Raw genomic sequence first — 24,803 nt, forward strand, 5'->3', positions numbered from 1 at the left:
GTACAATGTTTCGTCTCTTCTTTCTCCGGCCTGCAGAATACATCTTCCGCATTCTTCATTTACACGTGTAAGTACGCAATAGTATGCAGACTATTATAGGCTATGGAATATGTTATGGCCATACACAGTGATGCTATTGATCTGATCGTGTCTGTCAAATTGGACTAAATTGAAGTGTGTGTGTGTGTGTGTGTGTGTGTGTGTGTATGTGTGTGTGTGTGTGTGTGTGTGTTTCAACAGCATGTCTTGCCATCAAGTATGTGGGCGTGCGTGGATGCGTGCTAGTGTTACATGCGGGTACGTACAAACAAAGAAGGGGGGGGGGGGAGGAGTGTATGATCGGTCACGGTTGGGCGTGGGGCTCGAGGGGAAGGGGGGGGGGGGGGGCAGGAAGGAGAGCAAGTAGGAGAAATAAGAGAAGCATATGACTCCACACTGTTAACTACTGTCGTGCAATCTTTTTTGTGTATTAGTAAATTTAGATATATGGGACACCCCTTGAAATATTATTTATTTTTCAAAGGGACTTAACCCTCAGGGGCCTGATATAAAACAAGTGTAAGTTTAATCTGAGTGTTTGAAATAATAATATTTAGAGACTGTTATTTATGTGATAGTGAAATGTATGATATACTCCAGGTGTTTACTACATGTTTGAATTAAAAAAAAAAATTAAAAAAAAAAAACCTACTGTCGTGCAATCTTTTTTCTCTCTCAACCAATACCCGCAACAGCACAACACCCGTCCACTGCATCTAACAACAACTCTCAAATACCGTTACCCCCGTCTACCATCCCGCCCTCGTTGGTAAGTACGCTCATCCCAAAAACGACCTTGGAATGTACCTTCGACCAAGGTCAAGTATGCGAATGGACATACCCAGACAAGCCTGCAGAAGTAGTCCATCATTCCATAGGACAGCGGAGCCTGGAAGTCGCTGGATGTGAGCAGGGTTCGCTGGAGGAGAGTCAGCACGACTATGTTACGCATGAAGGTAGGTCAATATTAGTTACGGTCACGGTGTATATCAATTGCAGACGACACAGTAATTCCTGAAAACATCAGCGGAAAGCAGGGCTGACGGTGCACGAACCGATAGTGCCGGTGCCACCCAAACGGGAGAGAACAAACCGCGGGTTCTGATTCGTCAAATCACAACACATCTCTGTTTCAACCAATCAAACACTGCGGGTGGCTCCCGTTTGGGTGGTCACTTTCTTGTGCACCTCAGTCCCTGGTCCTCACCGTTGTGCAATGTCAAGTTTCGTCACCAAAAGGGTTTGGAGGTTGGGTGATGATGGATGTAAACGTGATTACTACGGGAAGGTATGTCAAGGTCACCTTGAAGGGGAAAGGGTTTGGAGGTTGGGTGATGGATGTAAACGTGGGTTGAGTGTGGAGATTTTTCCGATCTCCCAGGTCAACTTATGTGCAGACCTGCTAGTGGCTTATCCCCCTTCGTGTGTACACGCAAGCACAAGACCAAGTGCGCACGGAAAAGATCCTGTAATCCATGTCAGAGTTCGGTGGGTTATAAAAACATGAAAATATCCAGCATGCTTCCTCCGAAAGCGGCGTATGGCTGCCTGAATGGCGGGGTAAAAACGGTCATACACGTAAAATTCCACTCGTGCAAAACACGACTGTACGTGGGAGTTTCAGCCCACGAACACAGAAGAAGAAGAAGATGAAAAACGTGATTACTACGGGAAGGTATGTCAAGGTCACCTTGAAGGGTAAAGGGTTTGGAGGTTGGGTGATGGATGTAAACGTGATTACTACGGGAAGGTATGTCAAGGTCACCTTGAAGGGTAAAGGGTTTGGAGGTTGGGTGATGGATGTAAACGTGATTACTACGGAAAGGTATGTCAAGGTCACCTTGAAGGGTAAAGTGTTTGGAGGTTGGGTGATGGATGTAAACGTGATTACTACGGAAAGGTATGTCAAGGTCACCTTGAAGGGTAAAGTGTTTGGAGGTTGAGTGATGGATGTAAACGTGACTACTGCGGGAAGGTAGGTCAAGGTCACCTTGAGGGGGAAAGGGTTTGGAGGTTGGTTAATGGATCTAAACGTGATTACTGCGGGAAGGTATGTCAAGGTCACCTTGTAGAGAAAAAGGGTTTGGAAGTTGGTTAATGGATGTAAACATGACTACTGCGGGAAGGTATGTCAAGGTCACCTTGTAGAGAAAAAGGGTTTGGAAGTTGGTTAATGGATGTAAACATGATTCTCTGGAGAAGAACCACCACGACCAAGTGTATGCCTCACATGAAGGTATGTCAAGGTCACCTTACTTTACCTTACCTTACTTTACCTTACTTTACCTAACCTTACCTTACCGTCCTTTACCTTACTTAACCTTACCTTACCTTACTTTACCTTACCTTACCTTACCTTACCTGACCTTACTTTACCCTACCTTACCAAAGAACGTCAGTATACTCAGCACACGTACGTTCCCTTTCAGACTACCTGCGGTCACTCAACGGCGATCTGTACATAACCACGTCAAAGTGGGACAACAAAGTCAAGGGACTGGAGAAAGCGACCTTGCGATTTTACCATTTCTCCAACAAATCCAGGCAGGTAAATCATATGTTTAAGTTGGGATCTCATTTTCACACGTGTACGTGATATGTGGTAATGTTTTATAGAGCAATTAATGTGTTATTCATTGATATGTGTGGGATTGCATGTTAAATAATGTTATGTTGTTGTTGTATTTTGATTGTACAGCGCTTTGAGCAGGGTTAAACCCAGGATACATGCGCTATATAAATATTATGCGTTATTATTTATTTCATTAGGCCTATTATATGTCACGATATTGCAGTAGAATTAAAGACACAGTCCTTCTCGTGAAAGCAGTTTTGCTCACTTCCTCAAATTTGGTCAAGCTTTTAAAATAAAATAAATAAATACGAGAATTTATATCGCGCACATATCTCACCACAAGGTGACTCAAGGCGCACAGTACGAAATATGAAAGAGCCCTGAAATGCAGCCGCTCGGCGCAGAAGGGACAGCACTCTATATTTCGGGGGAAGCATGCTGAGTATTTTCGTGTTTCTATAACCCACCGAACTCTGACATGGATTACATGATCTTTTCCGTGCGCACTTGGTCTTGTGCTTGCGTGTACACACGAAGGGGGTTAAGTCACTAGCAGGTCTGCACATAAGTTGACCTGGGAGATCATGATATAGGGCCAGCCCTCCACTGACACACTTACCCAAAATCAAAAGCCCGAATTTTTTCTGTGCACGGTGGGATTTTTGTTTATGAATTAATTTCTTGAAAAGTAAAACATCTAGTTTTGGTATCCGATCTTTTCCTGTGATAAAAAAACAACAACATTTGTGTGTGTGGCCTTAGTATGAATCTGCTCTGTGTAATCAAAAACGGTGTGTGTTGTCTTACTGAAGTTGAAAGCTTCATAGATATTGAAGATGTCAAAAGCGCAAACAAAGTTTCGAGTAGACGTCATAATGCGAAGTATGGCGTCACTTAAATATTCCGTCACTTTTTCTGCATATCTCCCACGGAAGAGACAATACAAATAATGTTAAAACAACAAAGTTTGTCTCGGTGATGTCGTCCTATCTGCGGTGGAAACATGACTCGAAAGGTCACCGCCAGGTTGTGTGTGCATCGGTGTCGCATCTCATTAAATCAGGTGAAGGTGTACGCGGGCCCTCACAGTGAGGAGGTTCCCAACCAGATCAACACTCGGTCCTTTGACGGCAGTCTTGCCTGCCAGTGGCAATCTTTCTGCGTGGACGTGCCTGCTAGCACCGTTAAGGTGAGTGAGATGGATGGAAAATGGATGGATGGAGAGAAAGCGGGGGGGGGGGGGGGGGGGCGAGCAATGGATGGATGGAGAGAGAGAATGGGGTGGTAGATGGGTGGGTGGATTGATGGGGGGGGGGGGGGGTGGGTACGGAGGGAGCGAGCAATGGATCGATGGAGAGAAAGAATGGGGTGGTAGATGGGTGGGTGGATTGATGGGGGGAAGGGGGGGGTACGGAGGGAGCGAGCAATGGATGGATGGAGAGAGAGAGAATGGGGTGGTAGATGGGTGGGTGGATTGATGGGGGGAGGGGGGTACGGAGGGAGCGAGCAATGGATGGATGGAGAGAGAGAGAATGGGGTGGTAGATGGGTAGGTGGATTGATGGGGGGAGGGGGGTACGGAGGGAGCGAGCAATGGATGTATGGAGAGAGAGAGAATGGGGTGGTAGATGGGTGGGTGGATTGATGGGGGGGGGGGGGGGGGTACGGAGGGAGCGAGCAATGGATGGATGGGGAGAGAGAGAATGGGATGGTAGATGGGTGGGTGGATTGATGGGGGGGGGGGGGGGTACGGAGGGAGCGAGCAATGGATGGATGGGGAGAGAGAGAATGGGGTGGTAGATGGGTGCGTGGATTGATGGGGAGGGGGGGGGGTGTACGGAGGGAGCGAGCAATGGATGGATGGGGAGAGAGAGAATGGGGTGGTAGATGGGTGGGTGGATTGATGGGGGGGGGGGGGTACGGAGGGAGCGAGCAATGGATGGATGGGGAGAGAGAGAATGGGGTGGTAGATGGGTGGGTGGATTGATGGGGAGGGGGGGGGGTACGGAGGGAGCGAGCAATGGATGGATGGAGAGAGAGAATGGGGGGGTAGATGGGTTGGGTGGATTGATGGGGGGGGGGGGGTAGGGTGGGAGCGAGCAATGGATCGATGGAGAGAGAGAATGGGGGGGTAGATGGGTTGGGTGGATTGATGGGGGGGGGGGGGTAGGGTGGGAGCGAGCAATGGATCGATGGAGAGAGAGAATGGGGGGGTAGATGGGTTGGGTGGATTGATGGGGGGGGGGGGGGTAGGGTGGGAGCGAACAATGGATCGATGGAGAGAGAGAATGTGGGGGTAGATGGGTGGGGGGGGGGGGGGGTAGAGAGGGATCGAGCAATGGATCGATGGAGAGAGAGAATGGGGTGGTAGATGGGGGGGGGGGGGGGGTAGGGAGGGAGCGAGCAATGGAGGGACAGTGGAGAGAGAGAGGGGGGAGGGTGGTAGGGAGGGAGCGAGCAATGGATGGATGGAGAGAGAGAGGGGGGAGGGAGCGAGCAATGGATGGGTGGAGAGAGAGAGAGGGTGGAGGGTGCAGTAGGGAGGGAGCGAGCAATGGAGGGATGGAGAGAGAGAGAGGGGGGAGGGTGGTAGGGAGGGAGGGAGCAATGGATGGATGGAGAGAGAGAGGGGGGAGGGAGCGAGCAATGGATGGGTGGAGAGAGAGAGGGGGAGGGTGGTAGGGAGAGAGCGAGCAATGGATGGATGGAAAGAGAGAAGGATGGATGGATGGATGAATGGATGGATGCGGTCTATCATGTTCAACTAAGAGTATAGACAGACAGACAAACTGACAGACAGACAAACTGACAGACAGACAAACTGACCTATATAGATGATACTCAATATGCACAAAGGCATGAAGTCGACGTCCCGCTGAACCAAAAAAGAGGTTTCGACAGTAATCAAAATAAATTTCCCACATCATCATCGTCATCATCATCATCATCATCATCATCATCATCATCATCGTCATCATCATCATCATCATCATCATCATCATCATCATCATCACAGGACACACACGCGCGTGCATATAGGAACAAACAAAAACAGAGAGAACAGGTAGATATTCCTTAAAACAAATCCCAAAGGTTAAACAAAACCAAAAAAAATTAAACCCTCATTGCAGCAAGTTTACTTCCACTCTCAGAACTTAAAAACATACAGTCAAGAACTGTATGAATGCAAAAAAGTCAAGAACTGTGTACATATTTCTCAGAAGCAAGTTCAGGTGATGCATTTTTTAAAAAAATTGTTGTCACCTAATTGTCTGTGGTTTTGACAGGTGACGATCAAGGTGATCTGCAACGGCATGTGTGAGACCGGCATTGATGACATCGATATCAGCCCTGGTCAAGAGTGCCAGACGCCCAGCGCTTTTCCAGGTCAATACGTTGTGGTGTAAAGCATTCCGGCATTTGAAAGATTCTCTGGTGTCTCTCGAAAAGCTCAATCGATTGCTTCTGATGATGATGTTTGCTTCTGAATTATTGAATTTTTATGCTATTGTAGGCTTGGTTGGTCTGTTCCTTGTCATAGTCATCGTCTTTGGCGTTTGAAAGATGCTCTGGTGTCTCTTGAAAAGCTCAATTAATTGGTTCTGATGATGATGTTTGTTTTTGAAATGTTTTTATTTTTATTTGACAGATTATGCTATTGTAGACTTGGTTGGTCTGTTCCTTGTCATCGTCGTTGGCGTTTGAAAGATGCTGTGGTGTCTCTCGAAAAGCTCAAATAATTGTTTCTGATAATCGATGTTTGCTTTTTAATTTTTTCAATTTTTATTTTACAGAGTATGCTATTATAGGCTTGGTTGGTCTGTTCGTTGTCATCGTCATCGTCGTTGGCGTTTTTGTTTATCGTCGTCGTCGTCGCCGTCTGCGTTGTCAAAAGAGAACAATGGGAAATGTGGTGAGCATGCTGGTTTGCTTTGATGGTTGTTTGCTTCCATCTTTGTTGGTTGCTTGGTTGAGGTTTATTGCGTTTTATTTAATTTAACTTTTTAACAGGCCTTACGTGCTTTTATTAAACATTGAGCACAAAAAGAGGAGGGACAGACATGCAGACTTGCTGACACTCAGACACACGGAATTACAGACTTGCTGACACTCAGACACACGGAATTACAGACTTACTGGTGACACTCAGACACACGGAATTACAGACTTACTGGTGACACTCAGACACACGGAATTACAGACTTACTGGTGACAATCAGACACACGGAATTACAGACTTACTGGTGACACTCAGACACACGGAATTACAGACTTACTGGTGACACTCAGACACACGGAATTACAGACTTACTGGTGACACTCAGACACACGGAATTACAGACTTACTGGTGACACTCAGACACACGGAATTACAGACTTACTGGTGACACTCAGACACACGGAATTACAGACTTACTGGTGACACTCAGACACACGGAATTACAGACTTACTGACACTCAGACACACGGAATTACAGACTTACTGGTGACACTCAGACACACGGAATTACAGACTTACTGACACTCAGACACACGGAATTACAGACTTACTGACACTCAGACACACGGAATTACAGACTTACTGGTGACACTCAGACACACGGAATTACAGACTTGCTGACACTCAGACACACGGAATTACAGACTTACTGGTGACACTCAGACACACGGAATTACAGACTTGCTGACACTCAGACACACGGAATTACAGACTTACTGGTGACACTCAGACACACGGAATTACAGACTTGCTGACACTCAGACACACGGAATTACAGACTTACTGGTGACACTCAGACACACGGAATTACAGACTTACTGACACTCAGACACACGGAATTACAGACTTACTGGTGACACTCAGACACACGGAATTACAGACTTACTGGTGACACTCAGACACACGGAATTACAGACTTACTGACACTCAGACACACGGAATTACAGACTTACTGGTGACACTCAGACACACGGAATTACAGACTTACTGGTGACACTCAGACACACGGAATTACAGACTTACTGCTGACACTCAGACACACGGAATTACAGACTTACTGCTGACACTCAGACACACGGAATTACAGACTTACTGACACTCAGACACACGGAATTACAGACTTACTGGTGACACTCAGACACACGGAATTACAGACTTACTGGTGACACTCAGACACACGGAATTACAGACTTACTGGTGACACTCAGACACACGGAATTACAGACTTACTGGTGACACTCAGACACACGGAATTACAGACTTACTGGTGACACTCAGACACACGGAATTACAGACTTGCTGACACTCAGACACACGGAATTACAGACTTGCTGACACTCAGACACACGGAATTACAGACTTGCTGACACTCAGACACACGGAATTACAGACTTACTGGTGACACTCAGACACACGGAATTACAGACTTACTGGTGACACTCAGACACACGGAATTACAGACTTACAGGTGACACTCAGACACACGGAATTACAGACTTACTGGTGACACTCAGACACACGGAATTACAGACTTACTGGTGACACTCAGACACACGGAATTACAGACTTACTGGTGACACTCAGACACACGGAATTACAGACTTACTGGTGACACTCAGACACACGGAATTACAGACTTGCTGACACTCAGACACACGGAATTACAGACTTGCTGACACTCAGACACACGGAATTACAGACTTGCTGACACTCAGACACACGGAATTACAGACTTACTGGTGACACTCAGACACACGGAATTACAGACTTACTGGTGACACTCAGACACACGGAATTACAGACTTACTGGTGACACTCAGACACACGGAATTACAGACTTACTGCTGACACTCAGACACACGTAATTACAGACTTGCTGACACTCAGACACACGGAATTACAGACTTACTGGTGACACTCAGACACACGGAATTACAGACTTGCTGACACTCAGACACACGGAATTACAGACTTACTGGTGACACTCAGACACACGGAATTACAGACTTACTGGTGACACTCAGACACACGGAATTACAGACTTACTGGTGACACTCAGACACACGGAATTACAGACTTACTGCTGACACTCAGACACACGGAATTACAGACTTACCGATCAACTCATCGACAGACAAACAGGCAGAAAAAGTGACCGAAGACACACACAAAACAAAAAAACAAACAGACTATCAAACCGACAGAGATGGTGATGTAAAACAATACATGCTTCAAATTAAATCAAATCAAATTTTATTTTACGAGGGTTGTAGCATAAGCAATATAAACGAGCTTCTTTTCAACCAGCCCTCGCCCAGAGAGGGACTACTCTAATCTTATATAGTATACATATATATACAAACGTAAAACAATTACCAGAACATGTTTAATGAAACAATGATGCTATATGGACAGATATGATCAAAATGAAAATAATCAGAACGAAGTCTTCCATCTCTGTGACTTTTCGTAATTTGACATTAAATGTAATGAGAGGTGTTTTTTGAAAGTAGTGAGACTCGTTGGGACTCGAACTGATTCCGGGAGAGAATTCCACAAAACGCTGCCAGAATAAGCTAAACTTGATTTAAAGAGATCTATCCGCAGTGCGTAAGAGGGGAGGAGGGGGGGGGGGATACAATTTTAAGTGTATAGTACTTCTATACCAATTGGAGAGTGGCAGATATGTTTCTGTTTATCTTTAGGTTTGAATTCCTTGCAAAATTCCTTTCCCTAATTTTCTGAACTTTCATCTCAAACACGCCTTGAAAGTGGTAAAAAAAAAAAAGTAGTTTAATCTATTTATGAAGATGAGAATGACAACATGAAAACATTTTGTCAACGAAAACAGTAAGTTATCTCTGAATTAGCACTGATGACTGTATCTATGCACACTGTCACATATGCAATTTTCATGGATATCTGACAGATTCTATTACAATAAAAACACGTTTGGCTTAGGATAATTATTTCTCGTTTGACTTCGGTTGCAGAAATTCGGGAGCCGAATTCCAAAAAGCATGAATCTGTCAGTGATGTCGTCAAAGGTAAGACAGTTGAACACTGAAAGTGAGGCTCAGAAACTGATGCACGCCAAACATCCGTTCATTTTACCGAAAAAGATTACGAAAGGACCTTATCTTACAAGAAACTGTCTCAAATTGCCCCAACGGCTTTGGGAATGAAATAATGACATCACACAGTAACACATACCTTTACTGTGCAAAAATGAGTGTTTGGCAAATCGGTTTATATCATTCATAGCGCGATATGTCTACTTCAACGTTTGTTCTTGGGGCATCGCGGCGTGTTACTATACTTCTTCGCGCCTGTCAACAACAGAACTCGTTGGCATTTGTGACAAGGGAGGCGCTCCTTTCACAGCAGACTCTGCACCCGAGTTGTTGGCCTTAAAGTCAACACCGGTGGATTGTGGAATTCTGTTTGTCATGGGGTCTGGTGGTTTCCAATTGTCTGTATGTCCTCTTACTTGCTCATCTCAGTATTTGCTTTTATTGGTGATCCTGAAAGGTTCCACCTTTTAACTCGTTTTGAATAAAAAAAATCATTAAATTTTACAAACCCGTTATTCAAGATATAGAATACAGACTTATAATTCTTACCAAGAAACATCTCAACTGCTTTTCATTTTAACGAATTCCACAGAGCATTATCATCTCAACCCCACCCTCTGCCCTCCTCTCCTTATTTTTTTTTTTTTTTAAGCGGACAAACACTCAAGTCCTTAATGGCTTAAAACCGTAGGACTTTTAATATTAATTTTAAGTTGTCTGTATGTTCATGGAAACCTTCGGGTTTGCATAACAGTTTTTATTGGGCTAAGAAATTAGCCCTAACATTTTCAATCCTGTTTGATTGCACTTCGCCTCCCGAGGTGATCGTAGTGTTACGGCACTCGGTTACACATATATTATGCTAGACTTCGATTTTTATTTCCTGAAATACAACGGGTTTCGTCTCTTAGACGTACCTGGTAACATACGACGATCAAGAAACAGAACTCCTGCGCTGAAAGTGTTTATTTTGTTGTCCATGCGATTTGAAATAGATCAATCCGGAAATGAATCATTTCTTTGAAGGCACACTCCTGTTCGTGAAAACAATTGGGCTCACCATCTCACTTCTGGTCAGGCTTTTAAATGAGATATGACCATCCGTCCACTTGGTCATATTCCAAAAATCAACGCCGTGTTTACCGGCACGGTGGCCTAGTGGTAAGGCGTCCGCCCCGTGATCGGGAGGTCGTGGGTTCGAAACCCCGGCCGGGTCATACCTAAGACTTAGCGTGGTCGGCTGGGCCTTAAGCAAACAAACAAACAAACAAACGCCGTGTTTGATTGCTGGGGTGGTTTGGGTTTTGTTTTAATGACATTTCTTAATTAAAGAGCCTGCAGTGGCCTTTACGAAATAAAGTCATCAATAATTCCACACTGTACACAGAGAGCCCCTAAGGCTGTTCATTGTTGGTATGTGACCAAGTGGAGGGGTTGTCTTATCCCATGTAAAAGCCTGGCTAGATCTGGGAAGGAGTGCGCCGTTAACGAAACCAAAACAATTGACTTTTTCTTTTTTTACATTTAGTAGAGTTTGAACTAAATGTTTTAACAGAGACGGGGAATCGAGACGAGGGTGGTGGTTGTGGTGGTGGTGGTGTGTGTGTGTGTGTGTGTGTGGGTGTGTGTGTGTGTGTGTGTGTGTGTGTATGTGTGTGTGTGTGGAGATATTCAGAGAAAAACTACTGGACCGATCTTCATAAAACTTTACATGAGAGTTCCTGAGTATGATATCCCCATTTCCCCGATTCATTTGTTTCATAAATGCCTGATGAATTAATTCTATGCCAGGCTGATCGCTACACCATCTTTCCGCACGCTCAGAGCGACTCTTCTGTGCGACTGCGGATCCACGACACGATCGGTGAGGGCAACTTTGGACGTGTGTTCCGCGGAGAGGCCAAGGACATTATTGTCAAGGGAGCCTGGACTGACGTGGCCGTCAAAATGTGTAAAGGTCAGTTCAAGGTCACCTTGGTCAGATGCAGTTGAAGGTCGATCTCACTCAGTCAGATTTGTTTTATTTTATATGGGGAGATGATATGCACCACGACCGCACGCCGGCAAGCACGCACGCACGCTCGCACGCACGCACGCACAAACACACACACAAACACACACACACTCATCGCTCAAGCATATAGTGGTTAGATTTGGGGGCTGCCATCTATCTCTTTATTCGAAATATGGCTGACCCACGTCCCCCCCCCCCCCCCCCCCCCGGCCGTTACCCCAATACTGATTAATTAATCATGTCAATTTGACGATTACGTGTTGTTATTTCAGAGGACGCGACAGAAGCGCAGCGTGAGGATTTGGTGAAAGAGACCCAGCTACTGAGCCAGATCCCCAAACACAACCACATCGTCACTTTTCTTGGCTCCACTATGACGTCAGGTAAGCACTGACGCAACATATGTCCTGTGTGACGTCATTAAAGCCTGATTTTATTCGGGCGAAGTCGACTTCGTGAAGTGCTTTACGAAGCTCGTTGCACGAAGCTTTCGCACTGAATCTTTGGTAAAAAAAAAATAGACTTAGTAAAGTCAACATCAGGCGGCTCAGTCAAGGACAGCCTGAACTAAGGGTTATGAGGCGCCTCCGAGAACGACACTTTCCCGTGTAACATGCCCCTAATGGCTTTGCCGTGAGGGCGTAAAACTTACATTTTCGACAGTGGTTTTAGTTTGTTTTTAAGCCGCCATTAGTATAATGGGGCTTACTGGATTTGCTCTGTCTGTTTGTTTGTTTGTTTGTTTGAGGCAGGCGGGCGGGCGGGCGGTCGGTCGGTCGGTGTTTGTCGGGTAAGACTTGTATCTCTGTGTCAAATTGTTAGGAATAGGGTTAGACGGGTGTATGCAAAAAAATTACATTCCTAACGGTAGTCAAACGGAAGATATTAGCTTTTAACGCTTTTACAAACCGAGCCAGGGGACGAAACCCACTGACAGACTTATACGTTTGCGGGAATTCCCGCACCCAGAACTCCGAGTTACTTCCCTTCTATCACTGACAGCATGCGTTGGATTAGAACTCCGGACAAAAACAAGTGTTGACCTTAACGGGTCAAGAAGCCCGCCCTTGGTAATATGGGGTGGGACATGGATTTTTGATCGAGACTTCATGTAAATCTCAAACACCATAGATCCTTCATAACGACCGATTTTTGAAGAATTATTCCGTAAATAAACAAATAAATAGTGACGTCATTTGAACTACACAGTCTATATGTGGTGGGTTGTGGACGACCCACTTTTGAATTAAAGAAGGCATTTTACTTTGTTTATTTCTATTTGGATGGCGTGGGTTGTGTAGAAGGATACTTTTTATGTTGAATATTTCTTTAGAAAGTATGGGCCGTTCATGAGTAATATCATTGGTACTGTGAAGGTTAAGTGACGCAAAAGTGTGTTCGTCATTTACTTTGGAAAGAGGCCGTGATGAGTTACTTCCCTTCGGGTCTCGTTCTATCACTGACAGCATGCGAACATGCGTTGGATTATTAAGCCGCCTTGTAAAGGGTGCTTACTGGATTTGCTCTGCCTGTTTGTCCGGGTTTCAGGTGTTTGTTTGTCTACCATGTCACCACGTGTAAAGAGCTCAGTCAATTTTTAAAAAAATTATTTATCAATTTATTCATTTGATTTTTTTAAATTAATTCTTTCTAAAATTTATTTATTTACTTAAAAAAAATTCATAATTTATTCATTTTAAAAAAGAATCTCCGTGTCCCACCCCCATATTACCAAGGGCGGCTTCTTGACCCCGTTAAGGTCAACACTTGGGGGGGGGGGGGGGGGTAATATCCTGGGATTGCGCTGAAAACTGAACTGTGGCGTTCATTTTTTCACTCTCAGCCGCCTCAAAATATAACTACCGGTTGGCAGTAAAATTTGCTCACTTCGTTGTGTCATTTTTTGAATTTTTAGCTCCGAAAAATACTAGGATTTATTTCTGAACTGCCTTCAATCACCCTTGTGATTTGAATGATATGTCTAAAGGTCAACACTTGTGTGTTTTCTCCTATTAGGGGTTGCCGTACTCATCGTAGAGTTCGTCAACGGGCCCGACCTGCTTCACTTCCTGCGTAAGCACCGCCCCCCTGCGCCTAACTCCGCCCCCTCCAAACCCGTGGAGCAGAGACAACCAACGACAGCTGTCAATCAAGAGCAGGAAGGGGAGGAGCCAAACAGCACGTGTTTACTGTCGTGGCAAGAGCTGGCGTCTTTGGGTCTCCAGGTGGCGAAAGGGATGGAACATCTTGCTGCTTTCAAGGTGGATTTTACTAGGGATAGCATTATCCAGAAAATGCCGGTATTGTACCAAGGATTCAATTTGTTTCCGGCTTTAGGCCTTCTGCTTCTCTTCTTCTTCTGCGTTCGTGGGCTGAAACTCCCACGTACACTCGTGTTTTTTGCACGAGTGGAATTTTACGTGTATGACCGTTTTTACCCCACCATTAAGGCAGCCATACGCCGCTTTCGGAGGAAGCATGCTGGATATTTTCGTGTTTCTATAACCCACCGAACTCTGACATGGATTACATGATCTTTTCCGTGCGCACTTGGTCTTGTGCTTGCGTGTACACACGAAGGGGGATAAGCCACGAGCAGGTCTGCACATAAGTTGACCTGGGAGATCGGAAAAATCTCCACACTTAACCCACCAGGCGGCCGCTTTAGGCCAATATGGTGTCTAAGATAACACAGTACACAGATAAATCACACACAAAAACACAATGAGAGTGCACGCAGGCAGAAATTCTCAAAATACGGGGAAGGAAATCAGCTGCCGGTTATAAATACCCGGTTTGCAATTCGCTAGGCCGGATTAGGCCAAAAAAATAATAGGTGTGGTTACGGTAACATAGCCCAAAAAAATAGGGTAGGAAGGTAGGCAATAACTTTTTTTTTTTTAAACTTTTTTTTCTAATGTGTACAAATTAAACCTACTTGACAGGGAAATAAGTGTGCGACTCGGGCGCTTTCGCTTTCATTGCGTTTTCTGCACTCGTTTACTTGTTTTTTTGTGTTTTTTTTTGACAAATGTAATAAAAAGTTATAGGGTCGGCCCCCCAAAATAGGGTAGGTCGGGTTACCGTAACCACACCTATTTTTTTTTTAGGCCGGATTATCGCCGAGATACAATATAGTGACCTTTACCCTCATCTTTTAAAAGCAGTAAAATGCATCGTGACACTCGAGTTATTAAACCACCTCAAATCGACCTTGACCTGTTCATGGTCTTGCATCGTGACCTTCAAGTTAGTAAACAACCTGATTAAACCGACTTTGACCTTTTCAGATAGCTCATCGTGACCTCTAAGTTCTCAAATGACCTTGAACCAACCTTGACCTTTTTCTCAACAGATTGTGCATCGCGACCTTGCAGCTCGCAACGTGCTTGTGAATGAGAATCGTGTGTGTAAAATCTGTGACTTTGGGCTTGCCAGGACCCTGTCCGACGACAACATGTACGAAAGGAAATCCAAGGTGAGGTCAATGCAGTTGAAGTTGTCTTACAGTGCAAATTGCAGTCCCAGCTTGGACAGAAAAATATATAGGTAGCGAATCTGTGAATTTCTGATTGTGATTAACTGATTGAATCTGGAGACTTGTTTATTACCACCATGAAACTACGAACGACTGAAGGATCAACTCAAAGGCAGACTGCGACTGAGACTGAACTTTGTTTTACAAGGATACAGATTTCAGGCTGTGCCTTTTCTTACAGTCTGATCTTGATAAAAGTGAGAGAGAATTGAATTGAAGTTGAACTTTATTTTTGGAGGGTAACAGAATACGCAATATAAACATGCTTTTTTTCATCCGGCCCTCGCCCATTGAGGGTAACTTGACTGAGAGAGAGAGAGAGAGAGAGAGAGAGAGAGAGAGAGAGAGAGAGAGAGAGAGAGAGAGAGAGGGGGAGGGAGGGAGGGAGGGAGGGAGGGAGGGAGAACTCGAACACTTTATTACCGTGGCGAGGGATGATAGCATTAGGTCCATATGGTCCTTTCTTACAGCTAGTCCCTACTATAATACACACATGAAACAAAGAACAAATATGAAGAATTAAAAACAAAAAAACAAAAAAAACAACAATAGGGAAAGGTATAACAAAATAAAAATTAAAAATTCAAGAGAGAGAGAGAGAGAGAGAGAGAGAGAGAGAGAGAGAGAGAGAGAGACAGGCAGAGGCAGAGAGAGAGACAGGCAGAGGCAGAGAGAGAGACAGGCAGACACTGAGAGAAAGCGAAAATCTGAATCGTAGCATGGGGAGTAGGGGGTCAACTTATAACCCTACTCGTGCTCTCAGATACATTGTTTATCAGTTATAGGATGTAATTCATCGTCGCGGTGACAGTAACTTCTTGGTACGTTTATCCCACCCCTTAATTGTAAACAGTTCAAATGTTCTTTGTATTTTATATGTATTTGGAAAAAAATGATTTTTTTTAATTGTTGTATTTCATTTGTATTTAAATGTACTTTGATATTGAACGTGTTCCTCAGGGTGCCCTCCCAATCCGCTGGATGTCTCCCGAGTCCCTGAAACAAGGGGTGCACACCACCAAGTCTGACGTCTGGTCCTATGGCGTCGTCGTCTGGGAGATCGTCACTCTGGGTGAGAGAACGAATGACGTAGCCATGCGTAATGAGGTCATGAAGGTGACGTTTGGTGAGGTCATGACTTTTTCGTCGTGGGATCGATAAAGAAAATAGAATATTTAAGGTTCACAGATACGCACGCATGCACTCATGCAGACACACAGACACAGACACACAGACACAGACACAGACACAGACACACAGACACAGACACAGACTGACACGACCATTGCCAAACCGTGACATACTCACTGACAAACACATACACACGCAAATCAATCAATTACAAAGTATTCACATTCTAACTAAGATACGTGTCCGCACCGGCAACAATTACGTTAAAAAAATTACCGTAATAAATAACATTGTTCAACAAATAACAAAATCCAAAAACCCAATGTCATCTTTGTGAAAGACTTGGCGTATGAAGTGTGAAAGACTTGGCGTATGAAGTGTGCAAGACTTGGCGTATGAAGTGTGAAAGACTTGGCGTATGAAGTGTGAAAGACTTGGCGTATGAAGTGTGAATAATGTGTGTATTAATCGTGGGCGCGGCGCCCGTGTGTGATTGAGTGGCGGGAAGGGGGTGGGTGGGGTGCTGGCATGTGTGTGCATGTGTGTGCTGCATGCATGTCAATGGTTGTATGTTTGTATTGACAGGTGCCAGTCCCTGGCCCTCGCTGAAGGCTCACGAGGTGATTGCCCGAGTTCTCAATCGTGATATTCTGCCTAAACCTGACCACTGCAGTGATGAGATGTAAGTTTTGTACGGTGTAGAGAGAGAGAGAGAGAGAGAGAGAGTGTGTGTGTGTGAGTGAGTGATTGTGTGTGTGTGTGTGTGTGTGTGTGTGTGTGAGTGATTGCGTGTGTGTGTGTGTGTGTGTGCGTGTGTGTGTTAGAAACCTTGTTGCATTGCAAGTTTCCAGACAATTTCATTTGAACATTTTCATAACTCCTTTTAGAGGGCATATCAGAGAGTAGAAGATGGAAATCTAGAGTCTTTTAAAAAAACTTGAATAGCAGGACCAGGTTCAAGAAAATAGCCACACAAGAACTGTTTGTTGCTTGAGAAGTGAGATCTTTCTGTTCAAAAATCAAAATTCAAAGAGATAGACTGTCAAAGTTCCAAATCCAGAATAAAACAAGTCGCGTAGGGCAAAATTACTACATTTAGTCAAGCTGTGGAATTCACAGAATGAACGTAGTCCGCCGCTAGTGCAAAAGGCAGTGAAAGTGACGAGCCTGTTTGGCGCGGTAGCGGTTGCGCTGTGCTTCATAGCACGCTTTACTGTACCTCTCTTCGTTTTAACTTTCTGAGCGTGTTTTTAATCCAAACATATCATATCTATATGTTTTTGGAATCAGGAACCGACAAGGAATAAGATGAAATAGTTTTTAAAACGAGTTCGGAAATTTAATTTTAATCATAATTTTTATATTTTTAATTTTCAGAGCTTGTTTTTAATCCAAATATAACATAATTATATGTTTTTGGAATCAGAAAATGATGAAGAATAAGATGAACGTAAATTTGGATCGTTTTATAAAAAATTGTTTGTTTTTTTACAATTTTCAGATTTTTAATGACCAAAGTCATTAATTAATTTTTAAGCCACCAAACTGAAATGCAATACCAAAGTCCGGCCTTCGTCGAAGATTGCTTGGCCAAAATTTCAATAAATTTGATTGAAAAATGAGGGTGTGACAGTGCCGCCTCAACTTTTACAAAAAGCCGGATATGACGTCATCAAAGACATTTTTCGAAAAAAAGAAAAAAAACGTCCGGGGATATCATTCCCAGGAACACTCATGTAAAATCTCATAAAGATCGCTCTACATACACACACAGACAGACACAGACACACACACACATACACCACGGCCCTCGTCTCAATTTCCCCTCTATGTTAAAACATTTAGTCAAAACTTGACTAAATGTAAAAAGACATGGTAGTCGTTGGTACCTTTCATGTTTTACAAAACAAGACATTCACTTGTTTTGAATGTCTTGCTTTGTACATACATTATCAAATGTTGTTAAAACTGATATTTGTCTGGTCATTTATTGAAAAATCTTTGAGCAAATTTAACTTTGGAAATGACATGAAACGATGGATTTTTACTTTTTATTGCAAAATTAAGTCCTGTGTTTCAGTTAATGGTCGGTATTCAGCATGGTTTAATGTAGGTCGAGGCACCCGGCAAGGGGATCCGCTGTCACCTTATTTATTTTTGATTTGTGCTGAAATATTGTCTCTTATTGCCAGAACAAAAAGATTGGTGGTATGAATATTCTTGGCGAAAATATTTTATTGTCACAATTCGCCGATGATACCAGTCTGTTTCTTGATGGTACAGAGCAATCTTTTTGTGAAAGTATAAAAGTGTTACAACATTTTGCATCACTGTCAGGTCTGAGAATGAACTATGATAAAACAATTGTAGTTTGGTTAGGACCTTTAAAGTTTTGCAAAAGAAGATTTTTGCCTGATATGAATTTTACCTGGAACCCGGATAATTTTAAAGCACTTGGCGTTATTTTTTCGGTGAATGTATCCGAGGTTGTTTTTCTCAACTATAGAAATAAGTTAAAGGAAATTCAAAAACTTCTGAATTCACACCTGACACCTTTTGGTAAAATAACAGTCCTAAAAACCTTGGCTATTTCCAAATTGACACATTTGTTTACTAATTTACCTGATCCAGACGAACAGTTTATGATGGAGTTAAATAATATTTTTTTCAAATTTCTTTGGGATGGAAAAAGAGATAAAATTAAAAGAACTACGGTCACCCAACCCTATGAAGATGGAGGATTAAAGATGATTGACGTGAAAAGTTTTCTGTCATCTCTAAAAATTGTTTGGTTAAAAAGAGTTGATGGTCTTACTGGATTAATATCAAGATTATTGTTTAAAGCATGTCCATCTGTTACAACAATTAATATGAGAGGAGAGGAATTTGCAAATGTTTTGATGCAGAGAATGGAAAACCCATTTTGGACCAATGTTTTTAAACATTATAAGAAACTACATGGAAAATGTGACTCTATAACCTTTAACGATTTTGTATCAGAATGTTTACATTATAATGTTAATATTCGGAGAGATAAAAAGACAGTGTACATTCAAAATTGGATCGACAATGGAATAGCTCAGATTGGTCATATTTTGGGACAAAATGGATACTTATCCTATAATGCGTTTAAAATCAAATATCCAAATGTGCGAGGCGATTTTGTATTGTATCAAGGTGTAATCCAGGCTGTTAAGAAATATCAGAGAAAAATCGGCTTAGAATTTGATAAACATTTTATTATGACAGAGCCCATTGTGTGGAAATGTATTTGTAAAGGTAAGACACAACTTATTTACAAAAAACTGATTGAACATACTACGGTCCCAAAATGTATCGAAAAATGGTCTGAATCTTTAGACTGTTTGTTAGATAAGAAGGCTATTTTTCAACATGTTTTTAAAACAACAAAAGACACTTGTCTGAGATGGTTCCAGTACCGATTATTGTACAGAATTTTGCCCACAGAAAGGTTTCTATTTTTGCGAAAAATTGTGGATACGTCATTGTGTACATTTTGTGGTAGAAATGAAGAAACCCTTTTACATATGTTTTGGGAGTGTGATAAAGTGCAGACTTTTTGGATAGAATTTGTAAATTGGCTAAAGGCGAACTGCACCCATTGCGACAATTTAAAACTGTCTAAAGAACTGGTTCTTCTTGGAGTGGCGAACAATGTAGTCACCGATAAAGCTTTTGATGTGTTATTAATCTGTGCCAAACACCATGTATATATTTCCAAAATGAACAAAAAGACCCCTCATTTTCAGACATTTAGTAGAAACTTTAAGCAAAGATTTATTTGTGAAAAGTATAACGCAGTTGTGAATAATACAGTAGATAAATTCTACAAGGATTGGCGCCTGTATATGCACGTTTTGATGTAACCCTTAGGTTTTTTCGTTCTTAAAACCTTTTGATAATGCGACCACCAAACCACTGAACATCCCCCCTCCCCATTCCATCCTCCCACCCCATGTATGTTGTAATTGTCCAAGTGTGCTTTTCTGTTATATGATTCTGTCCTTTCGGTTAGGTGATGTTCTGTAATGTACACCATATACATGTAAAAAAAAAAATAAAAAAAAAAAAACTGTACAAAAAGAGAATAAAAAAAAATAAAAAAACCCACATAATTCAGATATCGGCCCTATGCTCCACAGGGAGTCTACAGGAATAAGTCAAGTAAGTCAAGTAATTCAGATATATGTTTTCATATTAAGTATTGCATCATGTGTGACGGCCATTGAGACACACTAAAACAATACGCATGTACTGCAACGTTGACCATATCATCCGATTCCCCCAATGTAGTGAAGCTGAAGAATAAAAACAAAACTAACATCCAAGAGAACAGGCAAAGCTCATAATAATTATGCCATCTCCGTGCATGTCTAACCTCAGTAGACAAACAGAACACAAGGTCTTTTGTGAACTGACAAGACAACTTTATCTATTTCAACTAAAAAGCAGTGAAGCTTCGGAAAATAAATCCATTATTTAAAAAAAAACAAAGCAACTTCGGTACAAGTGTTAACATTTAGAAGCACACAAGCAGAATTCAAGGTCTTACGTGAACTGTAGTCTTAAGAAGACAGGCTAAGCCAGTTGAGGTCACCTTCGTTCTGGATGTGGGTCGGGACCCTGCACTCTTCTGCCAAATCTAGAGCAAGCGCTGATGCTTTTAAAACTCCAAATTACACAACTGTTTCGTCACTAAATGTACTGTGTGATCATGCTTCACGTGGTTGTGTCTTCTTGTGTAACACACAATGCAACCTTTATGTACGCTGCATCTGAATTTCTGAGGTCTAGTGAGAACTTCATTTCATTTCGTTAGGATCTAGGAAGGTTGTCAGTTTGTTAAAATTTAATGTGTATGACTGGAGAGCTTACGAATACGTTTTCGACTGTTTTTCTTTAAGCTTGTGCCTATACCTGAATCATTTTTCACGATTTAATATTGTTGTGCTTGTATGAACGTATAAGCTTTCTTCTGATATCAAGCTTGCTTTAATTTCTTTGGGAACATTTGAGCCACTCAGGTGGAATGAAGCATGGTCACATCTAGAGTCACCGTTTACTACGAGCTAGGAATGTTTTATTGCAAATAATGTGTGTGTGTGTGTGTGTGTGTGTGTGTGTGTGTGTGTGTGTGTGTGCGTGCGTGCGTGCGTGCGTGCGTGCGTGCGTGCGTGTGTGTGTGTGTGTGTGAGAATACGAATAAACTTTATTGTCATAAAAAAAAACAAAAAAACCCTGATATTTCCTGTTTTTTGATTTTCGGAAATAAAGTGCATCACCAAACACAGATCATTCTTTGAATTATGTGATCGTATTTACATTTGTCCCCTTTCTCTTCCTCCCTTCATTTCCAACCATGCAGCAATACGATCATGAAGAACTGCTGTAAATGCTGACAATAAACTGCATCACAAAACAGAGATCATTCTTTGAAATGCAATCATTATATCTTCTTTACATGTTGATTTTATTCCTCTTCCTTCTGTTCTAATCAGCTATACGATCCTGAAGAACTGCTGTAAATGGACGCCAAACGAACGACCCACTTTCACCCAGATTCGAAACATTTGGGAACACATGCTGGAATCGGATGGGGACTACCTACAAATGGATCACATCGACTACGAAATGTATTCCGCCATAGAGCCATCATCATCAACATCGTCGCTGGAGGAATGCGCAGACGAGCAGGACGTTCATTTGGATGCCAGACGACAGTTTGTGGAAATTACAGAGGAGGGGGTGGGAGGAGAAGGAATTGGAGGAGAAGGGAAGGGGGGAGAGAGGGGGGCGGTTTGGGAGGGGAAGGGGGGAGTGGGAGAAGAAGGAGAAGAAGACAGAACAGAACGCCAGTGTAAAGCTGACGATGTGGGGGTAGAACTGTGTCCTGTGTAGAACTACCTTGATGAAATAATCAAATTACAAAGGGAAATAAAGCACATTAAAAAAAAGGTTCAAATTACAAAGAGAAGTAAACACATAAATGAAATTATCAAATTACAAAGGGAAATAAAACATATGAAAGGAATGATCAAATTACATTGGAAAGTAGATCAAAGTGTGTCATAGTGTCAAAACCCCAAAGCACACATATTAACAATTTTGTGCTAATTCACATGGAGTTTCCTTACCTTAAAGAAATGATCAAACTACAAAGGGAAGTAAAGCTCAGTGAAGAAAGGATCAAATTACAAAGGAAAGTTAACCCCATTAATTGATTAAAGAAATAATCAAATGACGAAGAGAAGTTATTTACGTTAAAGATATGATCAAATTACAAAGGGAAGTAAACCACATTACAAAGGTGATCAACTAATTCACATTAAAGCAATTATCAAATGTGACCCTCCACCACGGAATGAGTCGCATGTCACCGTTGCATGATTTTCATATTTTTACATTTTCCTAAAAAGTTTTTTATGCTCTATCCAGTGGTGAAACCCGTTTTAGAAAAGAGCGAAAACTGTTTGAGTTCATGTGACTAAGGTGACCCTCACACTGTTACCGGACACTCCCCGGACTTATATTAATCTATCAAAGAGCCTAGCGCAGAACCGCGCGAGGTGACATGCGACTCATTTCGTGGTGGAGGGTCACAAATAGCCAAGGGGAATAAATGCACTGAATATAGACAAGAATATACGGATAACTCTCACTTATTCTTGTTTTAAATTAAAAGATATTCTCTTCTTGTTTGTTTTTACAGTACTTTACAAAGCTGTTTGGATTTGTTCTTAATGTTGTAAACATGAAAATGGAAACTTACATTTTATTTATTTCAGCATACCTTCAAAACCTTTTGACTGGTCATGCTCCCACACCATGAAATTGTGCACTGGTTATCTTGGAATTCAAGGTTGGTGAAGAACCATGACCATTTTATGCACAGTCCTACTTGACTCCCCCCCCCCCCCCCCCCTCCCCCTATGAAAGCAAAATTATCCAACTAGTATTTGATGAAAATCATCATTAGTTTCAGACAGAAGCCAGTCAAAGAACATGTTTGTCTGTAGGTATTTTGTATTGTATTTTTGTAACTGAAGATGCATGTATCCAGTTTTGATATGCATCGCATCAAGTGCATTTTTCATGTTTTTGTTGTCACTGTGATTCGCTAGTGCCATGCCACGTCATCTCAGCCATGAACAATTCAAAGTCTATGCTATATCTGTTGATAGTTTGCATTACATGTTTGTAAAAGAAGACGCATACATATATCCCGTTTGTACATATGGCCCAAAGTCAGAATAGGTGTCCATTTTTGTGACATACAAAATCAATTTTAACAAGAAGAGCAAACGCTCGATCGAGTCACTTTCGCAGTTCTGAATATTATATGAGGCATCAGATGGACAGGAAGAAATTGCTATTCACAACACAATGAGTCACGTTCACATAAAATTTGAGCCCGGTCACTTTTATAGTTTCCGAGAAAAGCCCAACGTTAAGTTGTGTGTTGCCGAACAGAAAAGGCTAGTTATCTCCCTTGTTTTTCTGATAACGTTCGTAAAAGGCTACAGATGTAAATACTTTGATGTAAAGAATAATCCTACAAAGTTTCAATCACATCCGATGAACTTTGTCAAAGATATAAAATGTCTAATTTTTCCTTTGACGCTGACCTGTGACCTTGAAAAAGGTCAAAGGTCAACGAAACCATCGTTAAAGTGTAGAGGTCATTGGAGGTCACGACTAAACAAAATATGAGCCCGATCGCTTTGATAGTTTCCGAGAAAAGTCCAACGTTAAGGTGGTGTCTACGGACGGACGGCCGGCCGGATGGCCGGCCGGACAGACTAACACTGACCGATTACATAGTCACTTTTTCTCAAGTGACTCAAAAATGAACATTTTCTTTGTTTTGAAAATAGAGATGTATTTTAGAGCATAAATACGCAAGGAACAGCTATGATTTAAGAAAACTCATGTTTGATCACTTCACAGATTCAGGTTTAAAAGTTTGCAAGAGTTCATAACTTCACACCGTCACAAAATTTAGACTTGTTAAATCATTGTTGCTACATGTATTGGGTCTGTTTTAGACATCTGAGCAAATTGCTACAGCAAATTACTTTGCATTTCAAGCAAGTTAAACTTGTTTTGGCCACGCATGATGCAGATGTGAACTCCATTAATGGGAAGTTCATAACTTCACATAATTTACTTTTATTGGTATAATAAATTTAATTTATACAGGCAGGAAACAATTTGTTTTGTTTTTTAATCTGAAAAAGGTGAGCTGGAACATGAAGGTAATTTTTGAAGATGAAGTGTGGAGAAGATTTTTTGGTTATCTGTATTATTTATAGAAATTAATATTGTCACAATTTTTTCACAGCAAATATTGGCATAAGTTATCAATAAATCTACAATTTTGCTGTTTTTGTGCAAAATGTGCTTGAAAAGTAC

At 42.2% G+C, this 24,803-nt stretch overlaps 1 protein-coding gene across 1 annotated transcript; it reads left to right on the plus strand.

Annotated features, from left to right (window-relative positions):
* The first annotated feature begins 1,835 nt into the window (after positions 1-1,835).
* LOC138974230 (fibroblast growth factor receptor 3-like) lies at positions 1,836-22,289 on the plus strand. Its single transcript, XM_070346956.1, has 13 exons — positions 1,836-1,902; positions 2,469-2,587; positions 3,678-3,803; positions 5,901-6,000; positions 6,408-6,526; positions 9,607-9,660; positions 11,479-11,644; positions 11,974-12,084; positions 13,718-13,962; positions 15,057-15,179; positions 16,200-16,311; positions 16,956-17,052; positions 21,890-22,289. Exons 1-13 carry the CDS (start codon positions 1,836-1,838, stop codon positions 22,287-22,289), a joined length of 1,839 nt encoding a protein of 612 aa, XP_070203057.1.
* Positions 22,290-24,803: the final 2,514 nt, after the last annotated feature.

The sequence above is a fragment of the Littorina saxatilis genome, linkage group LG8 (genome assembly GCF_037325665.1).
Source record: "Littorina saxatilis isolate snail1 linkage group LG8, US_GU_Lsax_2.0, whole genome shotgun sequence".
Taxonomy (NCBI): Eukaryota; Metazoa; Mollusca; class Gastropoda; order Littorinimorpha; family Littorinidae; genus Littorina; species Littorina saxatilis.